The sequence below is a fragment of the Falco rusticolus genome, chromosome 5, assembly GCF_015220075.1.
Source record: "Falco rusticolus isolate bFalRus1 chromosome 5, bFalRus1.pri, whole genome shotgun sequence".
Classification (NCBI taxonomy): Eukaryota; Metazoa; Chordata; class Aves; order Falconiformes; family Falconidae; genus Falco; species Falco rusticolus.
Genome location: NC_051191.1, coordinates 66,218,622 through 66,244,320, shown reverse-complemented (window position 1 = coordinate 66,244,320; position 25,699 = coordinate 66,218,622). Strand labels below are relative to the sequence as shown.

General features: G+C 39.7%; 1 protein-coding gene across 5 annotated transcripts in view; it reads left to right on the top strand.

Moving 5' to 3' along the window:
- BICD1 (BICD cargo adaptor 1) overlaps positions 1–25,699 on the top strand; it is a 187,547-nt gene that overhangs the window by 147,304 nt on the left and 14,544 nt on the right. For 3 of the 5 annotated variants that reach the window (XM_037389587.1, XM_037389590.1, XM_037389589.1), the window contains 2 exons: positions 3,935–4,086; positions 11,971–12,178. In XM_037389587.1, coding sequence (XP_037245484.1) covers positions 3,935–4,086; positions 11,971–12,178 — 360 coding nt within the window. Of the gene's footprint in view, positions 1–3,934; positions 4,087–11,970; positions 12,289–13,266; positions 13,564–25,699 lie in introns of those variants that run through there. The other 2 variants (XM_037389591.1, XM_037389588.1) reach the window with 2 other exon arrangements.

Below are 25,699 nucleotides of genomic sequence, written 5' to 3'. Positions count from 1 at the left end.
CAATGCTTTCTTGTGTTAAAAAATACCACTGTAAGACATAATATTCTTTCATCAACTATTTTTTTACTTGGTGTGCTGCTCACACTGTTAATGTAAAGTAAATGGGATACGGAGTCATCATAGAATATGGATATATAGAGAAAATCATAGATTTCAGGATTAAGGTGGCAACCCCTAGGCAGCTGGATTTGGGCAAACATCTCTTCTGTAAATATAAAGAGAGGGTTGGAAAGGATGTTCTGGCAGAGCCTGGAGCGCTGGGGCTCAGGTGTGCGCTCACCTCAGCCTGTGTAGCTCCATGACTGGGTTTTGGGGTAGGGGGTGCTCAGCTCTGTGTGCCCCAGATCTCTTTTCCTTGCTTTCCTTGTTTCACACACCACAGAAGCCCAGGTGCTGGAACTCTGTGCTCCCTCCTGGCCTCACTGTCAGCCCCAGGTGATGTCTTCTGCACAGCAAATGCTACGTTCTCTGCAAGCTGTTAATCCCATGCCTTCAGGTGGCTCACTGAGCAGCTGGGTAGTTTGTTTGCCCAGTTCCTTGGCATGACTGGTCTGACAGGAGTGTCATTAGCCCCTCTCCTGTCTTACTGCATTATTTATTTCACTGAAGAGTATTCACACATTTTTCTGAGTTTTCACCTTTTTTCTTGTGCTCCCCATTTCCAAGTGTGTTGATCAGAAGCTGTATTTTTACATGGATCAAAGTTCTTTAATTTCTCTAATACAATTTTGTAGTTACCCATAGTTTAAAAACAAATGCTTCAGAAAAAAACCTGTTAAAAACAAAGCCAGTCCTAGGCACCTGCTTCCTTCTGGTACCTACTGCTTAGACTTTTATTTGCCCCATCCTTCCCTTCAGAGCACTCTCTGAATGCACCATTTGCCCTAGGTCTTTAAAATCTAGATTATCCTACAGAACTGTTTTCAGGCACAACCACACATATAGAGCTCAGCGGGTACGATTTTGGAGACTAGAAAAATTTAGACTGTAGCTGGTGCTGGAGGAAGAATAAGATGAAGCTAGGTACCTCTGAAAGATGGAGTCCAAGTTCCCTTTCTCCCCTCAGCCCCACTATCCATTACATATTCTGGCTTCAGGGTACTTCAGGCAAGTTTTCTGACTCTTCAAACTCCCCAAACTGGTTCCAGTAGGCACAGAAGAAAACCACCAGGTGTGCATAGGGTAGGGTTGGGGAAAGGCTGGGTAATTAATCGTTTGGCAGCAGCTAACCAATATAAATTGACTTAGCTGCACTGTAAAATGGCAGCCTCTGAGCTGAGGAGTCTGACAGCAATTGGCTTCAGTCAGCATCCAGGTCCCAAACCAATGAGCTGTAGGTAACCTGAACATCTGCACCATCCGGTGCCCACCAGCTCTTACAAGGACCTCCTGGGTGCACACTGCCTCATGCTAACGTGGTGCCCTGCTGCTCTGCTGGCCCTGGCTGCAGGTTTCCAACAGCAGCTCTCATAGCTTGCTTCCCCTTCTTTCTTCTCTTACTTATTAAAAACACATTTTTGTTAGTTTTATTTGCCTCTTCAGTAGAGCTCATTCATTATTTGCTTAGGGGACTTTGAGAGGGGAGACCCTCACCAGCCTGCAAAGGGGTGTGTTCAAAAACTTGTTTGGTGCATGGAGAGCCACCGGGAATTTCCAATAGGTTTTGTAATTTATGCTTTGTTTTCTATGTATTATTATATGGAAAACTCTTAACAAGGAGAAAAAAAAGGTTTGAAGATTTGACACAGTCCTTCCTCTGTTACCTTTGTTCAACAAGTAAATTATATTTCTAAGTTATTTTTCATCCTGTGGTGTTACACGTCCATTTAACTTATCCTGACATCCAGACTAAAATGTCTGTCTGATCATTGTGCACTGTTTCACTGATGTGCAAATTGTTGGGTTGACACGGAATATGTAATCCCACTGTTCAAACAATTTAACATGCTTTTTTAAAAAAGTCTAGCATTAGGTAGCACATATCTTTAAGTCATTTTCATTCCTAAACAAAGGAAAATCTTTACATGAATTCTGTATTTGAAAATGAGGTACGATAGGTTAAGTGACATGGGGCTGTATTTCTCTTGCAAAGCAAAGAGATCAGAGTTCCTGGCTTAGGGACAAAGCAGAACTCAGTTTGCACTATAGAGTCTACCTGTGCTCTCATAAATCACTTCTGCCTCATTAGTCACCTGAAAATTCTTAAATAAATCTGATTTAATCATATCTATTAAATATGAATTTGTCCTTTCATGCACTGTTTCCTAGATTTCCCTGCAGAAATGTAGTTTTATTAAACACGGTTAATTCGTCTCCATGTTAATTTACGAGTGTACATTTTTGCTCATAGCTGAAAAGATAGAAAGCTGACGATTTCAGCTTTAGCTTGCCAAGGTGTAGGGTGGTGTCTACCATCCTACATTATACCAAAGCATTTGTCAGCAAGGTTGAGAAAAGCTGCATTTATTTGAATATATCCCTAAGGGGTTGATTTTTTTAACATGTATTGCTGATGCTTTCACATTTGGCATGGAAAAAGCCATCTATTTAAAATGACGGGTAGTTACTAGTGATTTTTTAAAATCTTTTCCCTCAATGTAAACTAGTGTGAAAGCAGAGAAAACATTATTGGTAAATATGCAATATGAAAAAAATATTGAATTATTTTAACACTTCCATTTCTAACTTGCTGTTACCAGACCCAAATAAACAGAGTTGTATTTTAGTAGGAGATGCTAATATGCACTTTGTTAAGAGACATTGTTAGTGGGAAACATACTGAGTTTCAGAAAACTGAGTTTAAAATAGGTTTCCAACTGTTTGGCCATTACCACCTTGTGTCACATCCCCTTGCTGGTCGCTTTAAACTGATGTTCTTCGACACTTCTCTCCCTTGGTGGTGGCTCAAGAACCCACAAGATCAAGAGGGGAAATTGATTGCCTGTATGAAATGCTGCAACTTTTTAAGCACTAAATGAAGTAAAAAAACACCCATAACCCCCACTGAGTAAATGTAAAAGGAATCATTTTTTCTTCACCTCATTCAATGGCAATAATTATAAACGTATCATAGCAGCAGTAGGCATAAAGCCTCTACAAAACTGTGTATTTTGAATAACTTCAAAATGATACTACAAAAAGCTCAAATCTTGCAAAAATAAGACAAATGTAACTATTAAAAGTAGTAGGGTAGTAAATTTACTGGATGAAATTGAAAAAAGACAAGAGGGAGCAGAAAAAATTAATGAATAGGATGACTACAAAGCACTGCTTTCCTCTTAAGGGAAAATTATAATTTCCACTTCTTTTGTTTTTGTTGCTGTTGTAGGGGTTTTTTTTAATTGTTTCTTTGTTTTGGTTTTTTTTGTAGTGGTTGAAACTGCCAAAATAATGCCGGTTTGCACAACAGTAGGCATTGCCAGTGCTCAGACATCAAAGCAAGCTGTCAAGTCCTGGCAGTCACCTGGCCCGAGGAAAACCTCAGTTGGCAGGGAGCATGAGCCCAAACACCTTAGTTCACACCTTGGCTACAGAGGCCGAGTCTCACGTGCCGTGTGGCCTCCTTCCAGTGTGGTGAGCGGGCACACCTGGTTGTTTACTGCAGCTCAAACAACGTGGTAGCAGCTCCTTAAGCTGTAGTAATTTACTTGCCTGAGTCCTCAACACAGCTGCACAGTTTTGAAGAGACATTTAAGGCGTCAACTTGCTGCCAGTGCATTGAAATTGGCTTTGTCCTTTGAAGTGCTTACCCCTTTTCCTGGTTTCATGGAGTACAACTTAAAAGCAGATATTCAAGGGTGCAGTGTGATGAAGCTCAGATCTAACTTCTTTTACTGTGTGAATGAAGAGGAAATCAAAATTAAAATAAAACAGGGCATCTTAGCTGTTTTCAGATATCTGTCTCATAAGTATATGTCCTTTTGTGTCTTTTCAGACAGCTGAAGTGGCACTAGCCAATTTGAAGAATAAATACGAAAATGAAAAAGCAATGGTAACTGAAACCATGACCAAACTACGGAATGAATTAAAGGCTTTGAAGGAAGACGCAGCCACTTTCTCATCCTTGAGAGCAATGTTTGCAACCAGGTAGGGGAAATGGTGTCACCGTCTGGCTCAGCACTGTGAAAGTGAACATGTGTGTGCAAAGTGAGAACAGACTTAGCCCTGTATGTTGGGTGTTTAGGAGGAGAGACAGAAATTATTTTCTGCAAGGTCGGAGGTTTGCTGGATGAAGGTGAACAAGTCTTAGAGTGCACACTGTGCAAAACCCGCAAGCTTTCAAGTGCTACTGAGATGCATGTCTTGGAAAATAAAGCTGGAAAATAGCAATGTCAATACAACCTTGAGCAAAGTATAAATGCCAATGTATGCCTGCAGTGTATTTGCATTTATAGGACTTTTTAAAGTGGAAATCAAAAAGTAGATTTATGTGACTGATCTTTGCATTCAGAAGTACGCAGAGATTCTGTCATGTAAAGCTATCACATGGTTAATGATGATCTTCGGAATCCCATGTTTTCATTATTGTGAGATTTATTACTTACCACTAGTAAAATCTATTTCATCAACCAGCTCATGCTGTAATCCAGCACTAATAATTGTGAGGCCATTGCAATTTCCCATTCCAACATGAGTTCTTATTTTCTCCCACTGTGAGATTCAATTTATTATCTTCTCCTTCACAGGATAAAAGTTTCACTTATCTTCTCTAACATAGTTCCTCCTGGCAGAACAGTAATTAATCATCTCTCATCTTTCCTTCACCCACACCTTCTTCAGAAGAGCTTTTGGGTTTAGCTGTGTTTTAAAAGATTATCTAAAAATAATTTCTTTAAAGATCCAACACTTTCATCAATAAATTCTTAAATCCCAAATATGCAAGGAAATTAGTATCCTCAGGAAATTATTCTGTTATATCAAGGCTTTCCACCACCCACCACCCCTTATGGTCAAACACAATGCAGATTTCTTGCTTGTGCTTGAGTCTATAAGTAAAAAGATGACTTTGTGCTTCATGCCAAAGTCTGCCTAGTGCTCCCTGCAGTATATAGGTGCCATCTTAACCTCTTCCAGGCTTCTAATGCCCTTTGTTGCTTAATGACAGTGGCAGCAGTAGCTGGGAGAGGTGGGAAGGAACGAGAAGGGACATTTACAGGCCATAACCTTGGTGCTGTGTACAAATTCATCATAGGTTCATCGTCAGAAGAGTACATGTAGTGCCATAATGGAAATGAAGAACCAACTCAGCAGGTGGTGTGAACCAAGGTAGCTCCATTGATTTCATTGGTATCTAAACACTTTCTTCAAGAAAGGAAAGTTGTGTGTGTGTATTAGAAATTCATGTGTTGAACTTTACTTGCAAGCTAATTCCTCTAGGAGATGCATGAATGTACTAACTCTATAAGACTATCTGGAAGGCTACTAACTCCAGAGGAGAGGAGTGGCATCATGAGCATAAAGCAAACAAGGGTCTTGTGTGGAGCATAAATCATGAACCTACAAGGTAAAAGCAGTTTGCAAAGATTTAGAAGTTGTTACTTAAAGGGAATGCTACGTTGTTGGTGTATTGAATGCTCCTTATCCTATTTGGGCATCCTGAGTGCACACTTGGGCTGAGTTTAAGGCATGTCCTAAAGCTGGTGGGAGACAGCAGCATCTTGTCTTTGAGAATTAGGCTTAAGTAAGGACATTCATCTAGGTATCTTTTCTAGATGTCTTGTGTGTAGGATGCAATGAAGCTTCTGTTTTCTTCTATGAACTATAAAGGGAATCAGTGTGCCTTGCTGAGTTACAGATTTCCTCTTTGTAAATGTCTAACGTTAGTAGAGATAAACCCCGCTGTCGCAAATGAGTGGTTTAGGGTCGCTTAAAGAATTACCATCAAAGGTATTAACGGAAATAGTTTTAATACGAATTTGTGGGAGTGCAACTTCAAAGTTTGATGACAATGGTCAATTATTATATGGATGATACACAAAAAGAAAAATCAAATTAAAATCAAGTTAGAATTGTGCTGCAATGGTTTACACAGGGACCAAAGACGTAAAAGAGCAAGGGAGACCCTCCCATTGAGTCACAAGGTTCAGAGTGGACCCCTTTGCTTTCTAAACTCTTGATAGAGCTCAGAGCAGCTGGGTCCAATCCTAGTCTCAGACTTAGGACAACATATATAGAGATATATGTATGTAGAGAATGAAGGTTTCTTCACAGTTTAAGGTTGATCACAAGATTTTAGCAGCACTTACTCATCAATTAACATTTACAAAGTGAATCAACAGGATTCACTGCAAATGTAACTGATTTAATTATGGATCTGAAATAATAACACTTATACTGTACTGGTTATGAGGTATCTAAATCAATTCACACATACACAAGCACACAAAGGGGCAGGTGTATAGCTATATATGTACAAATGTACAAAGTTGTATACCTATTAAAAGTTCCCCTCAAGTTTAGTGAAATATTCATGCTGAATGCCTCTGCATTTCTCAACAGGCGAAGGGTTGAGCCCTGAGGAGCAGGGGTATCAGCCCAGGCTCTGTCGTCAGCTTTCGGTGATGGTCCCCTTAGTATTGCAAACTTGGCAGTTTGTGAGCTCTCCCCTCAGAGAGAGATACTGATCGCAGCCTGCTGCGGTCCAGGAGAACTCAAAGGGTCTCACTTAAGACCACTGTTTATAGAGTTGGAGATGATTGATTTCAGTCATCTGTAAAATTCCATCCTGGACGTAATCTGAGTTGGTCATTTTTCAGTGACTATGGTACCATTTCACTCAGGCTACAATTTAGGTCATGAATGTCCCAGGGCTGTCAGAGGGTGACTGATCATCATTTTTGTTTTCACCTTTGCCAGGCAACAGGAGTTCCTGGTACAGGTAGAACCATTCCCCACTTAGTCATTCAAGAATTGCTGGTACGGTGAAGGGGTGCTTAACTGCCCAACTCATTACTCAAATGCCAAGGCCCAATGGGGATTCCTGAGATCGTAGAGGAGCCCAGAGAAGGGGGTGAGATGCATCATCACACCCACCTGAAGCATCTACTGTTGTTGGTAAACTCCATTCTGTAGTGATTAAAAAGTCAGTACATGGACTATGGAATGTATTTCTGCCCTTGAGGTCATAAGTTTTGCCTAGTATTACCTGAGCACAGTTATAAAAAGTCATTCACTGCAAGGTCTTGTGCATCAGTGTGCTCCTATTGATTTTTCTGTTGTAAAATATTCCTTTTCCTTCCTTCCCTGGAATATAATGGCCTTTATAATTAAATCAGTCTTCCTAAATGTTCAAATCATTGACTCATTCTGAATAGTCCATTTGGAACAGCAGTTATTTAAACGACAGAGAGCTGATATACTCTAGATGTCTGTTGAAGAGAAATCTGTTTGAAAATACAAGACTGTAAGATTCTCCATGCAGTAACATTAGGTGCAATAGCAACCTTCAGCATAAAAAAGCAATTGCTTAGTCTTCTGTTGAATAAAACAATGGTTTCCATGGTTATCCTGCATCACATGGTACTTACTCCTGAATTTGTACTGTAGGGAGAACATTCTGCTGATAGTAGAGCTATATTATAGACCTGAAAATTATTTCATGTACTGTTTGATAGAGCAATATGCTTTCTCTTTCATAAACCATTCTTTTCTGTTCATTTGGTCCCCAAATGGTTGTTCATTCTGGTGCTGAACTGCACAGTTTGTTCCTCAAATGCACCAGATAAAGGTCATGCCATGTTATAAGGACAACACAGCACACCTGTTTCTGGACTGAACAGCAAAAACACTTTTCTCCAAATCTCCCCTATACAGAAAGCAGGAGCCATCCTTTTTCTGTGTTTTCCCCTTACATTTGTGTATCTTTCCAATCCTTAAGCTCTTTCTTCAGTTCTTCTCTCCTTCCACTCAAAAGTCCATCCATTCTGCTTGCATCTCTACTTTTGCTCTTTTTCCTTCTGGGACTATTTTTTTTTCCCAATCCAAAATCTCTGTGGTTCTGATCTCTACAGCTTTTTTCTTACCTATTCATTAGCCTTATGATTCCTTTCTGAATTTACTACAGACCTGTCAAGAATATGTCCTCAATACAGTTCAAGCTCCCTTTTCCCCAAAGATCTCTCTTAAAAAAGAAAGCAGCAGCATATAAAACCTTTCCTGTGGGATGCATGGTGTTGGCAGAGCAGATTTGAAGTTCCTGTTTGATGCCAGGGCCATGTGCTGCCCATCAGATTTGCAGCTCCTGCCTTTAGCCTGCTTGTTTTGCCCTGGGCTGCTTCTGGTAGTAATAAACAACCAGAAAAGCTGGTAAAAAACTGGTAAACTACCAGAAAAACTAAAAAAATGGTGAGAGCCTTTTCTGTTCGGCCTGTCATTGCCCCTCACTCCAACCCTGAGCTGCTGACCCACGGCAGGAGCTGTGAGAGTGTCAGGCAGTGAGACAGGTGGCCAGCACTCATCTAGAGGGCAAATGAAAAATAAATTCTTTAAAACATTAGTTTTCCAGTCTAGAATAGGAGTTGCCCGGGAAAAGAAGGGAAGTCTTGTGCTAAAGGAGAGAACATACTTTTGAAGCAGGATCCTAAAGGGATTCAGGCAGCTAATTTCACTGAGTCCATCTACTTGCTTGCTTTCCCAGCCTCAACAGAGATACTCAAAAGGAGAGAGGAAATATTACTAGTGATATTGCCAAAGTCCTGACGCTGCATGCATTGATTTTATTCGCCGTCCATCAAAACGTTTTCTTATGATTAATATTTAATGAAAAACGTGTACTGAAGAGATGGACTAGGAAGTGCAGACAGGTCCTGGATCTATCCTAGATGAGAAAACGTTTATGAGCAGAAGAGAATTATGTTTATATGGCTAGAGCAGGAGCCTGTCACTGTCAGCATGACTGGGTTTTAGCTCAAGATCTGCTATGATTTATGTTACCTAAATTATGCATAAACCTGACTCGGTATTTGGTTTGCCTTCCTAGATGAGAGAGACAGATGGAACTAGAATTCCCTTAAACTCCTATATAAGCTTATTGGATCAGTTAATACAAAATAAGTGGGCTTGTCTGTCTATCTGCTTCCTTACTGAGACAAGAGAAATGAGAAAGAGATGAAATCTTGACTTTTGCTCTGGCATTAAGTAGACCAGCAGACAGCAAGATAAGGGTGCTGTTTATTTAATAGTTACTGGCAGCTTACACCTGTCCTGGGGCAAGAGACAAATTTGGAAAGAGCTGACTCAGCAGGACATAACCTAACTTCCGTTATTCACTACTGTGTGAGTACTTCTGAGAGACCCTCGTGGAACCCTGATGCATCCTGGAGCCCTGCTCAGTCCACAACGGTTTGTGCTGTGTCAGGTTATCTCTCTTAGGAGCTCTTAACCTTTTTCTTCTTTGGCATACTGTGAGACTTCACAAACATTTGTAAAATGTGTAGGCAAAAGGCAATTTGGGTGAGTGTAATGCATTTTTCTTTTTTAATCGGCAACACTTCTCTCTTAATCCCACACTTGCATGTAGCAGGGAATATTTCAGTGAAGGGAAATGCCGTGGCTGCAAGCAGTAGCTGCCTCCCACTACATGGAATAACCTTCACTGCTGCAGATTCAAGGAGATCTGAGGCTGCTAATTCAGCAGTTTCTGAAGTTAATTATGGCGTTTACTTAACCGATTTAGGTTTAACCTTTCTGAACACTATTTCTCAACAAAAAAATCACCATGCTTGAGCAACAAAACACAGAGACAATGGACCATGTGTTTGTGAAAATTAATGGGAAACTTCGAGTCATGGTGGAGGTCAGATGACTGGAACCACAAAACACTGCAGTGAACTGCCGAAAATGTGGGTTAGCAGTTATGGGGAGGCTTCTAGGAAGGGCATATAATTAACCAGAACAGTAGGAAAATGTATTAACAAGATTTGTTCTTGTCTCAAGTATAAGGCCAGCTAACAGCGTGTAGTATATCCACGTTCCTAGGGCCAGCTTTGTTATAGTTTGTAGCAGGTAGCGAAAAGCAGTTTTGTCTAAGTCTGCTTTAGTAATACCCACCTTCATGGAGCTTATGTCTCTTAAGTGCTCAGTTACACTGTTTTACAAAGCAGTTGCCTAAATAGCAAGAACACATCCTGGGGCCTGAGGAAACCCAGTCTTTTTCCAAAACCAGAATTTTCTTACTGGCATACTGAAGCAAGTCTGTTCATTCCTGGCAGCACTGTGCTACAGGTGTTGCTGCAGGTGTTACTGTTTAAAATTTCTAACAGAAAATGTATTTGGAAAAAAAAGATGTCTCCTAGAAAGCAGCAGAGAATAAGAGTTGGATACAGGATCCATCTGGTTGCAAGAATGAGTCTTTAAAACTCTCATAACACAGGCATTATACTAATTCCTATTTCAAATTAATTTAATTTAATCTCCAGAATGCTGATGTCATTCTAATGTCTCTGTCAAAGAAACTGGCTAAAGCATCAATAGACATCTCATGGCTTGGAGCAGAAATAGGTGTGCAAGTTGGCTTTAAGCCAACCAGTGTTTCAGAAATATCGCTCTTCCTCAAGGCTTGAATAGACAGTCATGCTTATTAAGGTCCTGCAGAAGAATGATAATACTGAAACTGTACATGAAACTATGTCTGACTTCGTAATTTTTCTTCCAGCACCTGAATTACTCAAAAGGAGAGTGCAATATATATATGTGAGTGTTCATGTGTGAAGAATAACTATGAATTTTCAAGTATTTCTGTTTCCCAAAGAGAAAGTTAGTTTTGGAGAAATTAGTTTCATCCCTCAGTTTGCAATAATTTGACAGTTTATTGCATCACATATTATAAGAAGGAAAACTAAAATTATTTTCTATGCTTGTTTTCTGTGAGTGATATTGGTAAAGTTAAATCCTCATCAATTACCCTGCTGTAATTACACAGCAAAGCTATATAGATTTATTCAGATGGGGAAGAGATTTGGTGAAAGCTGCATCATTTAACATGAAAAAGTCTTGGATGTTGCCATAAATGTCCAATGGTCAGACAGTACTGCGATCTGCGAATCATACACTACCGGTATGCATTTATCACTCTTGGTTCTTACTGAATAAATGGTCTGTTGTTAACAAACTGAAGCTATTCCATTTAAGTGATAAAGGCCATTCTGAAACGCCTTGCTCTTCCTGCTCACTGTAGAAATCATTGTTTAAAGCAGAACTAAACTGAATTCAGTCTTAAATGCTAACAAAATCATGAGAAAGGGGGTTTTATTTCAAAATCTGAGAGATCTAAAGCAAGTGAGAAAGATACAATTCTTCTTGCAGATAGAAGAGGTTGAGGGTTAAGAAGGAGCAGGTAACTGTAGCAATGAATACCTGAGCACACCTCCAAGAGATGTAACAATTAATTAACAGTAAATGTGAAATAACTTCCAGGTGTGGAGTTTCTGGAATGGTACCTCTTTATTCAGTTAACAATGGCAAACAACTGAGGGATTCTCATTTCACAAAATCTGATGGTTCAGGTGTTCCGAGTACTTGCAGTCTTTTTCATCATCATTTTTTGTAATGTTTTGCTGAAGTGGATATTACTGTCTAATGGCAGATAGTCTTATCAATTAGTAGACATCCTTATCCATGGTGAGTTACTAGCAGAACCAGCACCCAGAATTGCTATTTGTGGTCTAGCCTGGAGATAATCCCACACCCCTCTCTGATTGCTCATCTGCATTAGAAGCCTATTACTTTGACACAGACTAATCTGATATTATAGATACAGGTTCTCCTGCTGAATAGGAAATGTTGGCATTCAGATCCAAGTCCAAATCTATTCAAAGTGGGAAAGGAAGAATTCAGGCTGTCTGCTTTCAGGATTATGTTTGGCAAAAACTTGGACCTGAATCTGCCCCTGTAACTGCAGCCCAGGAATGTGATCACCAGTAGGGTTGGTTCTTGGATCAATTCCCCAGATTTCTGCCTTGTTTGTTTTCCCAGGTGTGATGAGTACGTCACACAGCTGGATGAGATGCAGAGGCAGCTTGCAGCTGCGGAGGATGAGAAGAAGACCCTGAACTCTCTGTTGCGCATGGCTATCCAGCAAAAACTTGCCCTTACCCAGCGACTGGAGGATTTAGAGTTCGACCATGAGCAGTCCAGACGCAGCAAAGGCAAGCTTGGAAAGAGCAAGATCGGCAGCCCTAAAGTAAGTGAGGAGGCATCAGCCACCGTGCCAAGCATAGACACTTTCCTCCTGCATAGTCAGGGCCCACAGCAACCAAACTTACTGGTCAGCAGTGGCACTCAGAGGAAAAGGTATGCATGCAGTGATCTTTACAGTACAGTGCAGTGGCCAGACTTTAATTAAAGTTGTTCACTGAATTGTAAACATTATAATTATTTTCTTTTTTTTTTAATTTTTTTTTCCTCCGTACTTCGACTGGGGAGGAGGTGGGGAGGATATGAATAAGAAATTCAAAGCCTGGCAACATGTGGTTCTGATCCACCTACTCACTGTTATTTCCTCCTCCTTAATGCAGTGTTTTGAACTATATTCTGTCAGTGTCTCAGTGCATCTTGTATGTCTTTAATATCAGTGTGAATGTATTTTCTTTATGACGTTTTCCTTAAGTTTTCCTTAAGGTTTTCCATAACGAGCATCTGAAATAAAAAAAGGGTTGTGCTCTACGAGCATTTCAGTGCTTAACACAAACAAATCTACATCTATCTGTTAAGCGCTGATGCTCACTTTTTCTTCATCAGTGTGAAAAGAATATGGGATGTGTTCACTCAGATCAGTTTTTCTACATGGGAGCAAGCAACTTTTTGAAGGGGGATGGCTGCCATTCATAACCTGATGCAAATATTTTGCTGTTCAAGCAGTGAGTTCTCATCTTGTCTTGTGACTGCCCTGCCAAAGCTCTATAGATGTGGGGACCTCCACAGTTCTGAAGGTGAAGGGGACTCTCTGTTAGAGAAGTCCTACATAACCATTCCCTTTTCTTATATGCTCTAGTCACAATGCAAAAACAAGAGCACATTCAGGGAGCCTTGTACATGTTGACTCCAGGATGCTGGGATATAACTCAGCCTCATTTCCTCCTCCCCTAATACGCACCAGGATTTCCAATGCAGGCAAGGTGCCCTGCTGTGGAAATGACATGGGGTGGCAACGCTAGTTGATTTTTACCTGTTAAGCACATTAACATGATGTTGTCATTCATGAGGCTTTGAAAGGTAATTAAAGTAAAACTCTTTTGTTTCCATATGTATTTTTCTTGGATCTCCTGCAAGACTATTCTCACCTTCCCTTTGTGATCAGAGCCATCCCAGGACTTCAGGGACCTACCTCCAGAAATTATTAAGAGCCCCCCCTCATCCTGCCTCCACAGAATCATATCTTCTGAGGGGCCCCCCTTCCATGAGTGAATTCATCCATGGGCACCGTCTCAGCAAGGAAAAAAGGTTAACCGTGGCCACACCAGGTAAACATTTTTTCCTTGGGTGCATGTGGTGCTGAGTGTTTAGCAGAGCAGGGAACCCTCCCAGCACTGCAAATGCAATCTAATTTGGGCATATTTTTGAGACCTGAAAAGCAAAATGTCTCCTTCTGTATCACCTGTAGCAGGAGATGACATTCTGCTGGCAGCGGCCCAAACTGGTTCCAGATGCAGTAGGGGAAAGTCCTGCTGTGGTATAGGTGGGTGCAGTCCTGCTGTCATCCACAGAAGCTGCACCCCTGTGCCTGGGTGTGCTTAGCCTGGTGGTTGTGTTGGAGTCCCCATGGAAGTCACGAACCCAATGGGACAGAGGAGTCAGATGCGTGAGGACCAGCAAGGGAGTGATTGGCAATGTGCAGGAGCTTATGCAGCATCCGTCTTCTGCTCACCCTGGAGCATTCAATCAGGTTTTTCTAAAGGGTAATGTTAAACTCAGAGAGATTTAGTTTATATAGATTGAGTCATGAGGTTTATCTTTGCAGGAAGCTTTTGCTCTTTGTTTCCTGCCAAAATGTAGCATCTGCTTCAAACAAGCATAGAAAGGAAATGCAAACTGGAATGCAATTTCAAAGGTTGTGACATCTTTCTTCTCCTGACAGACAAGTTGATAATTATTTTTTTTCTGTGTCTGAGCAGAACCTTTAGCCTTTAAATGGGCACACTCTTGTCTGGTGGTGATTTTTTTCATTCTTTGTTTTGAAATTTGTTATGCACAAAAAATGTAAGTAGAAAATATAAAAGCTAAGGCCTATAAAGTGGTTTCTGCTGAAGCAGATATTTGTTCTGGAAAGCTAAGCAATACCCAATAGTATGCTATATCTCTCAGTGCCAGCAATATCGCAGGCCGCCTTTGAGTAGTGCCATGCAAATAACACCCACTCAGAGGACAAGTGTAAAACTGCAGAGAGTCTAAACAAGACATTTTCCTAAGGAATGTTGCAGTAAAATTAAAAGAGTTGGCTCCTGGGGAGGAAAAGGCAGGGAGAGGGAAAGAAGCAAAGGCTTTAAAATGTGTAAAGTACTGAACTTTCAGCAGTTCCTTTTTTTTTTTTTTGTTGTTGGCAATGGAAGACCGCATGTTCATTTTCTACTCCATCAACAGGAGTCTGTTTCCTAAACACTGGCAATGTCTCTTACATTCTTTCTACTTTGTCCTATAACAGAATAAGGATCATTTTCTTTCTGATGGACACTTAAATTTCTTTAAAGAACTGGATTTTCCATTTGCTGTATAGCCAAACTCGCCTACGTAATTTGGAAATGTGAGGATCTAGGCCCAAAAATGGCAATCTTCTAAAGTACAATTTACTAGACTCTTCTAAATGTAATTGTACTTCCCATGTACAATTTACAAAAGTGCCAGGCCTGGATGACCTTTCTGTGAAGAATCCTGACTGTATATAAATGCAGTCTAGTGGTTGGAAGAAGTAATGATTAAAAAAAGAACTATGCTCAACAGATAGGGAAACACAACTTAAGTGTATTGTAAAATTGTTAGTAAATGATGAAATATGTGATCTTTGAATCTGGGACTCTGTATCCTGTCTTCATGCATTAATATTTTTTTTTCTATTTTCACTATTTTTGTGGACCACCATCTGATATCCCATGAGATATCATCATTCTCAACACAGACTGAGAAACTCTGACGCAGTCGCTCACTTTTTCCAGTAACAGAGGCCAAAGGGTGAAGCAGCCTAAAAAGTAGAATTGTCCAGCAAATAATGTCTGCCTGCAGTCTTGTCTGGTATACTTTAGGTACATCTCTACATATTCAGAATGTAAGGGTCTTGAGACAGTATTAATGACTTATGTTACAGTTGTCCTTATGAATCTACAACAGTCCCAGCTTTCTGAATGCATTTGTCAGAATTTTATGCTATCACACGGCCTTAGTCTCAGCCTGTGAGACCGACCAGCTCAAACCAGAGATATTTCTGAGCACTCAGATTCCAGTATTAGCAGGGTCTGTGCTAGAACCAGATTGAGGATTAGGTAGGGCTTTTTCAGCATTGTTCTTACCAGTTTCTGGAAGATTTCTTACTGTTAGCAGATCAAAGGAACGATGCACCAACTAGGATTTTTTACCTTCTGTCTAATTATCTGCTTCCTGAAAGTAAGAAACAGTGAAGGGTTTTATAGGGAATGTTTAAAAGCCTTGTATCAGAAAGAGTTTCTGTTCTCAGATGATTTAGGCAGTCAAGCAAGCCAGCAAGAAGTGTAGCCACCCACACGTGCTTCTTCATCTGGGGGTTGCAAGAGCAGCACACAAACCCAAACACCGTGGAGCAGAGTATAGCTTGGCTTGAGGCTGTGTCCTCAGTAGTGGGGTAAGAACGATTAAGCCTAAATTAAATGGGATCAGGTTTTGGGTTTGTTTTTTCTTTTAAATTTTGTGAACTGTTTCCTTTATCTGAATATTTCATCCATATGATGTGTGGTCTTTCCTGTCCTTTCATTGGGTCCCAGTGTGGTGGGGACTGGGAGGCTGGTAATGCATTTCATGGAGGCCAGGAGCCTAAATAACTCAAGTTGATAGAGGGAGAAGCCAGGCAGGCTCCCTTGCCTCATGCAGAGGCCAGCTGTGCCTGTCTTTCTCTTGCATCTCCTTCTGGACTTGGTGCTTGGCAGAAGGGTCTGCCTTCACTGTGCTCCAGCTCTGGCTTTGACTGCTGCTGGCTACCTAGCAGAGGGAAAGCTGGGACTGCTTTTGCCTGCCTTCTTCAGAGGAAGACTCTGGTGAAGACTCAGGGGTGAAGACCAGCTGAACCGAAGACCTCTCAAGAAATAGATTGTAGTTTCCTGCTTGGTCTCCCTTTGACTGCCCTCAGCTTTAAATCAGCACGCATGTCCCTCCAACATAAACTGTGGCAGTATGACTTTATCTGGGCTTTCTAATTGAACTAATAGCTCCTAACTGCAGTGGCTGAAAATGCCACTTGGTTATTTCTCCTAGATAATAGTGTGCACTTAGCTTTGCTGTGTGTTTCTTCTTTACTTCTGTTATTAACATTTATTTTTACACTTTAAAGTCTTTATTCTTCTGATAGACAGAAGCAGCCAGTATGTGCCCAGCACAGTTCCAGCCCACATTTGCACATGACTGTGTTCATAACTACATGAAAATTCAGGGCATGTAGAAAGCCTAAGGCTGGATTTGACAGTGTGTAACACTGTATTAGAAGTGACATTTCCATTGCAGTTCCATTCAAACTCCTTGAAGACGAAGTCAACAGATGCCTCTTAATATCCCACAGTCCCAAATACGAAATATGCTTATCTTGACTTCTTCAGGGAAAGAACATGACAGAAAAAGTCTGTTGTGGGTGCCCTGATACCACTTTTTTCTCTCTGTTTATTTGAGCATGGAAATTCTAAAAGTTGAATATAAAGTTCTGTGATTTTAACTTAAAATTAAATCAATTAAGATTCTTGCAGGGATGATGCACCTGAAGAAAAAGGTTTCCCAACAGGCTTATGAGATGGAGAACAACTAATGGCTGCAGCATTCTCCCTTAAACAGAGTCAACAACAGCCCACCTGAGAGTCTCTCCTTCATTGGAGTGCACCCCAAACAAACTGTGGTAGATGCTTCTTTTCCCTATTGTTATGCTTGTAAGGTATCACCAGGCAGATTTCAGTATTTAAAATCCTGCACAGGAAAACACTTTGAATAGTGAAGTATTTCGTGTTTCCAAGGAAATCAGATCATAAGATCATAATAAGCAATCCTTTCCCTTCTAGAGAATTCTGTACAGTCATATATTTCACTTTATTAAAATAGAAAAAGGAAAGTAGCCTTAAAATGTGATACATTTCTCTCAAACTCAAGGTCCAGCTGAGGTTGGATGTTTAGTTGACACAACCAGACTAGCCCCACAGGTTTCAGCAGAATTATGCTAGTTTACTCCAGTCCCAAGTTTTTGTTTTGTAGGGTTTAGATTTTATTGTTCTTCATTGTTACAAGTCCATTTCATAAAATTGTTCTTCTAAAACTTGTAAAAAGAAAGACTGTAGCAAAATCAAGTAATTTTGTGGAGTTGCTCATTTCTGAAAGCACATTAAACCTGAAAGTTTTCTTGCTTTTCATGTGTCTTTCAAGACTGATTTACAGAATGGCATTTAATTCTCACAAGGTGAGACTGATATGGAAAGACAGGATAAAAAATGCCATATAATAGTGCAGCAACTGCTCAAGCACTAAGCTCACCACCTGTCACACATAATTAAGACTATGTAGTTAATACTGTCAATATAGAAGTAATCCAAGATTAATTTCTGCTGTGGCTCTATGCTTACAGGCAAATCAAATATGAATAACAATATGATACCAACAACTAGCTTTTGTTTGTTGGCTTGCATTCTTACCATAAAATTTACCTTAATTTACAGAAATTCTATCCCAAAGGAAATTTCTATAGAGTGACCCTAATAGTGTCTCCAAGAGCTAATCAACATCTGTAAGTAGAAGCTAACAAGGAAAATAATAATGAAAAAAAGTCAATCACCCCAATGCAGAGGTCCTAAGAAGTCTTCCAATTAAGTCTGTAAGCTGAGACTCAAAGGGAATTGCTTAAGAGTTGTCTTTACTAATTGCCCTTTACACTGGAAGTGGTTTCAACTGTAATAGGTTAGAAACCTGGGAATGCATTGATCTATTGGACGTAGTACAAACACATTTTAACACAAGGGGCAGAAGGTCTGCTGAGTAGAGTGTTCCTGGTTTAGTTTTTTCTTTCTGGATTTTGAACTTTTTCAAGGGGCAGTGTTTAGGATATAATTTTCAGAAATATTCTGTAAAAGGTTATTCTCTGTGTAATCAGAAGCTCATGTTCCTTGTATGTTTTTCTTAAAATAATGTTAAAGTGGAATTTACCATGTGGGGCAAGATTCTTGGCTTTGGCTCCTCTTCCTTGCTTCTTCATCTTGTTTAGGAAGCATGAAGATATGGAAAAGCATGGTCAAAAGGAATATTAGGGGTAGAAACTCTTGATAGGAAATGAAGCTGTCTTTACCCTGCCCTTTTGGATGATGGGGTTGGGAAAATGATCGAGGGATGCTCAGGCTGACACTACTCTCCACAGCAGAGGCTGGCTGCAGAGGTGAGCCTGCATATCTTACAGCATTGGAAAGGTAGGGGGAATAAATTTTTGATAACAGGTTTGTGTCTTCTTTCATTGTGTGGTGAAACAGCTTTATGTGCAAGGTCTTCAGCTGTGCACATTTTTTTTTCTTCAAGAGTATTTTGCCAAAAATAGTTCTAGCTTTGCTTTTGAGCTTAAGTCCAATGTCAGAAAGCTGCTTGTGGGTATCTAAGCCTTGCTGCTATAAACATTGCTTCAGTACCTCAACTTTTCGTTTTTTATGCACTTCTCAATTTTGAAACAGCAGGACTGTTAGAAATCTGAACATGGAGGAAAGCAGAGCTTCTTTTGAAAATTATTGTGGAAGAAGTCCTTTGAGGAACACTGTCAGCTCAGACATGAATTTTGCTAGGAGGGTGCTTTGTAGATCTTTGATTGCTCAGGTCACCCAGTGAACAGTTTTAAATTATTTCTTTCTTTTCCTTCATGAAGGAATTTTATAGATTAATGAAAAGGAAAATCAATATGACTAGGGCCTAGATACCTCTTTCTTTGCTGATTTTGTGTTAAAGAATTTTATTCTGAATGCTACTTCATGAACAATATGGATTTATCTGTACATTAAGTGAAAGTTTATTCTTAAAAAGTAGTGCAGACGGTTAACTGAGCCACGACTATTAAATAAGATATGCAGCCATATAATATTTAACTAGTCAGACTAGTCTGCTCTGAATTGTTCAGTCAGGTAAGTTTGATTCGCTTCATCCAAGCAATGCAAAGCAGGTGGAACATGCAAGTTCTTCAGAACTATTATTTTTTTAAAAACACAACTTTATTCTGACAACTCAAATTTACAGTCTGAGTGCAAATTTCCCTTTGCCTCATTAGAGATCTGTGGGTGATTCTTCTGAATCCTCAGCTATAAATAAATATGTTGTATTTTTATCTACCAAGAATGTATTTGTGTTGATGGTGATCCTGTACCTGCAAGATGTGTCTGAGCTTGTGTAATCGGGCAAGATACTGGCTATTGCAAGACTCATGTTGTATTGCTCTAATCTGTCTCTGCTCTCTGTGAAAAATAGATTTTATTTCTTTTCAGCAGAATTTTTTAAAATCAAGTGTACTTTGGTTTTGGTTTGTTTTGGTTTTTTTCACTGGAACATGATGCTCTTCACAAAAAGGATAATTCAGTCATTATTACCTTTCTATCTGTGTTCACTTTTTTGTTCTGCATTGTTCTATTTTCTGTGGGGTTTGTAAACATGCCATGTTTGTGTATATATGTGTTCATTGTTTAATGAGCAGTATTAGTGCATATATACAGATATATGTATATATCTTCCTGCTCTCAGGGCCACGTCCTGCATCTGATATGCTCATTTAAGTAAGCTTAATGAGCATTGCATATTTATGTCATTTCAAGCATGGTACGTTGTCCTTGTGGAGGCCATTTTGAATTTGAAGAACAGTATCCTTGCCAAGGACATTAGTTGGCTGTAACTGATGAAGAAGTCAGCTGGCTCAATGTACTTTTACCTCTTGGTGCCACTGTGAATAGGACCTTTTCGCTCTATGCTTTTTCTCTCTTGCATTTAGCTTTCCAGTTATCACTGATGAGATCAAACCCATACATTTCATGCTGATCAATATAATTTAGCTACTTCAATATAATTTAGCTGGCATGAATGGAATAATGGCATGAATTCACTGCAGTTTTACAAGTTTCATTTGATTTGTATTTGTATTTTTCACTATATAAAGAAAGCAGTTCTGAAATAAAACCCACTTTTAATGGAAGCCCCAATCAGTTTGTTAAAACACTAAAAAAACCCAAAAGTGCAGTGAATTCCATGCTTTGCTGGTGTATCTAAGTTATGTCATGGTTATCTAAGTTATGTCATTGCTGGATGGAATGGTTAATATTAGTGTCATTTGTTCAAGTTCTCCAGTAAAATCTTGTTAGACTTCTGGTTGTTTCTAACTAAACAGGTATACAGGTGACACATCATATCTTTAAGGCGTGTTACCAGATATTTGTTGCTTTCTATGAAAATTTTGGGCTTTGGAATCCAGTCATATCAATTAACTGAAACAGTTATTGAAATACCTTGACAATGTTGGTAACAAAAAATATCCATCTTCATCTTCTTTTATGACAAGGTTTAATGTGGTTTCATGACTTATTGATTTTTAACATCAAATATACAGGAATATTCAATACTGTGCTTCTCATCTCAGAAAATAGGCAAAGCTGAAGTAAGTCTCTGTTTAAATTAGACATGCTGATATTTTAGCTCTCTAATAGAGCAGTTCCTTGGGATGTTGTGATGTATGGAGTAAGCTCACCAGCAATTCTTTAATCAAGACTAGTATCCCTGATTGTAAGTATCTCCCTGTCTGTATTTCTTAGGGCTATGAAACCTTGTAGTTGTACCTTATGCTGTTTCTTCCAAAGCCTGCTAAAGTTAGTTCCCACTGACTTCAACTTTTGGATCAGGCCCTTCTTCACCCATAAAATAGCACAAGTATTTTTGGTTTGGTTTTGTGGGTGTTTTTTCTGGCTGTCTGAAATGTATCCTAGACACTTACATTTCCATGAAAGATGAGTAATCAACAAGACACAAGTGTGGCGATACCTGTATTTTTAAGACCTGTCTTTTCCTCTTTTGAAATGTTTAAAATGTGTGTGTCTTTTAATGAGTAAGTATTTCTTGAACCATCAGACCTTTCTAAATGTGCTTTTTATGAACTGTATATAAAAGAGAGGAACTGAATATATATTCTCACCTTCTACCATTTCCATTTCTGCTATTTTACTAACCCATTATTTAGCTTCTCAGTAGATTTAATGAGGAATTACTTAAAGCATTCACAGAAATCATTTGAGAAACAATATAAACACATCATGACAGAGAAAGTGTGAAAAAACCTACAGAGCTGACAAGAAACCTTAATGTTCTTAGTCTGTAACTGGAGAAAAATGCATTTCACTAATTTTGTTAATGACTAGGTATTATTTATTTTTTTAAATTATACTGAATATGAGCTACAGCAAAGGGCAAGGCTAGGTTTATAGCTTTATCACTGTACTTTGAGCCAGCAGTCACGTTACTGCTGAAGCACATGGGCTGAAGGCAAAACAGCTCTCTAGGTTGGGGTAATTCAGGTCTAAAAAGAAAGTAGAAATCAAATCATGCAGAATAAGGAAATAAGGAGAAAAACCACTTCATCTATTGTAGCTGTTGTATAGATGAAAGGACTTACTGGAACATAGCCAGGAAACCTGTCACGTTCTGGAAAACCACTGAATCAGTGACCTACTAAACCATGTCTGTCTGTGTTATGTGCCAGGTAGTGCGTGAAGTTGTTAGTGAAGCTCCACAAGTTGGCTTTGCCAAGACAGATAGCATTTCTCTAAATGCTATAAAGAAATAGCAATTAAATCCCCTACCTCTTCCAATAAGCTTAATCACATGCTTTTATTCTTGAGCAGCATTTAACAGAAGGCTCTCTGTTACATTCACTCTGTCTGGCCTTGTCCTGAAGGTAAGGAGCTGAGAGGAAGAGGAGCAGAAGGAAGCCTGTATCAAGAGTCTGTAGAAACAGTGGGACATTCCTGGGCCGCATTTGGAAGGAAGAGAATGGACATGTGGAGGTGACAGGAGATGAGGATTTTAGACGCATCCTACTGCTGGCCTGTTGCATCTTAGTGCAATATATAGATGTTTCTGATGCCTCCAGCTCTGTGTGCTAATGGGAGTTCATCAGTGTGCTTGCATCTCTTAACTGTTATTCTTCAAATAAGTTTTGAGAAGACTAAGAAATAAGGAGTGGAAGAATTCATTGTTGTTGAAACTTCTCAAACCAACAATAATCTCAGACACCAAGCTTCTCTGTATAGCAAGCTTAAGATCTGAGTTACCTGGCTATTTACAAGACTTGACATAGAAATTTTACAGTAGATCAGCTTTACCGTGAAGTAAGCCAAAACTTAGTTGGTACTTGGTTGATAAATTTGTCTATCTCCAAGCAACAATCCGTTATTCAGTTTAATGGGAATGGAGGTAAAACTCAGACAGTGTGGAAACCCAGAGCATCTGGGTACTGGAAAATGTCTGTGCAGAGGCTGCCTTGCAGCTGGTGAAGTTCGTCAGGCTGCCTGTGTGCTAGTTGTGCCAGAACAGGGCTGGCTGTCATGGAGCTGTACAATGGCTCTACAGCATGGCTTGGTCCCCCAGCGCTGCTCACTTTGCTCCCAGGCCAGGACAACCCGAGTCAACCCTGCTCTTGAGAGCTGGGGTTAATAAGGCTGACCAGGCTCTGAGTGGAACCCATGTGGTTTGCTCCACTATAGTCCTCTACTTCCAGGGACAGCCCACAGAAATACAGAGCTGCTCCCAGTTGGCAGCTGGCGGACTGACCCACTGGGGCTGTGCATAGGGCAGAGGTAACTGTGTTATTTCCAGACCCAAGCTGACCCTGGAAGCAGAAGGGAGAGACACTTCTAATCTTTGACCTCTACCATTGTTTGTGCTTTTTTCCTAAAGTAAGCCACAGCTGTCCTCTCACCAGATGTTCTTTGTGATAACCATTACCACTTAAAGTTCCTCTTGGCCTTGAGGAAGGTCAAGGTTTTCTTGACATCCTTTAGAAAAACAGAGAAAAATTGTAAGTGAAACCAGCTAGTCAAAAAATAGTAAAAACTTCTGTGCCTGTCACCACTGGATATAAACAGTTTTGGGACTTTTCTCATCCTGTCAGATTACAGTTTGAAAGCATCTCCACAAATCTCAATACGGTGAGGTTGGTGAGAGTTTTAGTGTTCTCTGCCCTGTTCTTCTTGACATTTCGCATTTGTCTTTTGGGTTTGGAAATTTTCCTTGTTCCCCACCTTTGAGTAGAGAGGGTTGATTTATTGTCATTATAGGACTTTCTGTGTGATGCAGCATGTTTCTGCCTCTGCACAGTCATAAGATTACTGATTTGTTCTTTGCCCAATACTTTTGACTCATGCTATTAACCATTTATTTTTTCCCATTAAATTGACATCTTGGGAAAGAAAACAATTCATCACAATATAAATGGAGACAGCTTCTCATTTCAAGTAAATTGTCAATAACATCTTCATAGACATGTTATCAAATTCCTCAAACGTTATGGGGCAAGTTCAATTGACATTGGGTAGCATGACACAAAGCTAGGTAGCTTGAAAACTTTTAGGTAGGAAACAAGGATTTTCTGTTGGCCTGGGGTGGTCAGTGGGATGGTAAGGAGAATTTGTTTTAAAAGACTGAAAAAGCCTCAGTCTTGTATTTTGTTATAAGTGTTTCTTGACAGCTTTTCTTTCACCAAGAACAGATTTTTCTCCCAGTGTTTTTCACATCAGAAATACCAAATATGTAACATTAACTGTAAAAAAAAAAAAAAAAAAAAAAAGAACGTTTGATTGGTTCATTGCTTGATTCTCAATTTTACCCTTTCAGATAAACCAAAAAAAGGTCTCCACTAGTTAACTGAACTAGACACAGTTAAAAGTATGTTATGTATCAGTTACTCATTCACAGCATCCTCAATGCTTATCTTTGACAGCACTATACAGAGATTAGTAATTTACTGAGTGTCAAAATGTGCTAAAATGTTCCATTGCAGTATGCTGGTTCCTGAGCAGGTGGGACTGAAAATGCTTGCATGTAGTGTTTTCACTGAGGACATTGCTGATGTCAACAGAAGGCAATGCCCATCTCTTGGACACTATTAACCCAGTTAAGCAGGCCTGTGTTGATTAGAATCACACACCTCACAAACCGGAGGGCAAAGCACACCTTGTGACATGAGGGAAACGGGTTGTTCTTGTGGCTGAGCCAAAGGGAAGCACAGGAAAAGAGTTTGGTGCATTTTTTTCTTTTTGAGATTTGCTCTAAGCCAGTAATTTATAGCAGCACATTCAATCCTCATATGAGCAGATGTAGCTTCTCTCAGCTTCGTATTTTTAATGCTCTTGCATCAGGAGCTGATGGAACCTGATTAGGACTAGGTGTTAGATTCCAAAGGAAAATCAGCACTGGCTAATCTGAGACAGAGGAAATCTCTGAGGCCTTTACACCACCATTGCTAGAAAATGGCTGAAATGTTAAGAACTGGAAAATCAGAACAGGCCTAATGTATAGCACGAGTCAAGCCTCAAAGCTCCAACAGATATAGCGGTGAACATTGTCTGATACTGCCATGGGACTCTGTAAAGACTCCAGCTGTTGAATTCAGTGAAAACCATCATATGATTTTTTTGTGTACAGTAGCTCTTTGCCTTTTGTGGATGAAATGGTCACTGAACTTCATTTCTTGGTTATAGGTTCATAGAATCATAAAAGGACTCTTAAGAGATCAGTCAGCACACACACACAGAGCGCCCCTAGTAGTTTATTTTCTCACAGCAACTGGACGTGATGGAGAAATAAAATAATCTGTATTTAATAACTTTATTAATAATTTTGGTGCTGGTGTTCCCCAAGCATCTCCTTCACTCCGTAGCTTAACTGACACCCCTTGTTGAATAATAACTGGGAACAGGCATCTTCCAACATAATTTTTTATCTTATTTTTATTTTTGAGTAAAAGAGGGCATGTCTTTCTTACCTTGTCTTTATGGTATGTGACACTGACCACAGAATCAGCAAAGACATCTTTGAATCTCTTAACCGTCAGCAGAGTATTTCAGAAAGAAGCAAACATTTATTTGATACAGGCAGGAGTTCCTTAGCAGAAATGAAGGACTGAATTGCTGTCTGCTAGTTTTCACCTTTAAGCACCATGTAACAAGAAGTCATTTTATGGTTGTCATGACATTAGAGAGTAGTGTTACAAACCCTCCAAAATACTTAAAAGGATTAAATATAGAAGGAATAAAGGTAGCTCTGGCACAGCTATGGAAATAAGTAGCTATGAGCGCCTTTGAATTTGAAATGTGTGTATCTAAGCTATATGCATTCTGCTTAGCTCTTTCTTAGCATAATCCTCAAAACTTCACTCCTGGAGGATGCAGGAAGACGATTCAGCCATTTTGTTATGTGGAGCACTAGATTTCATACCGATGTGAGTGTGAGCCAGATTATGTGAGCATTGCTGACACCAGGTAAATTGTTA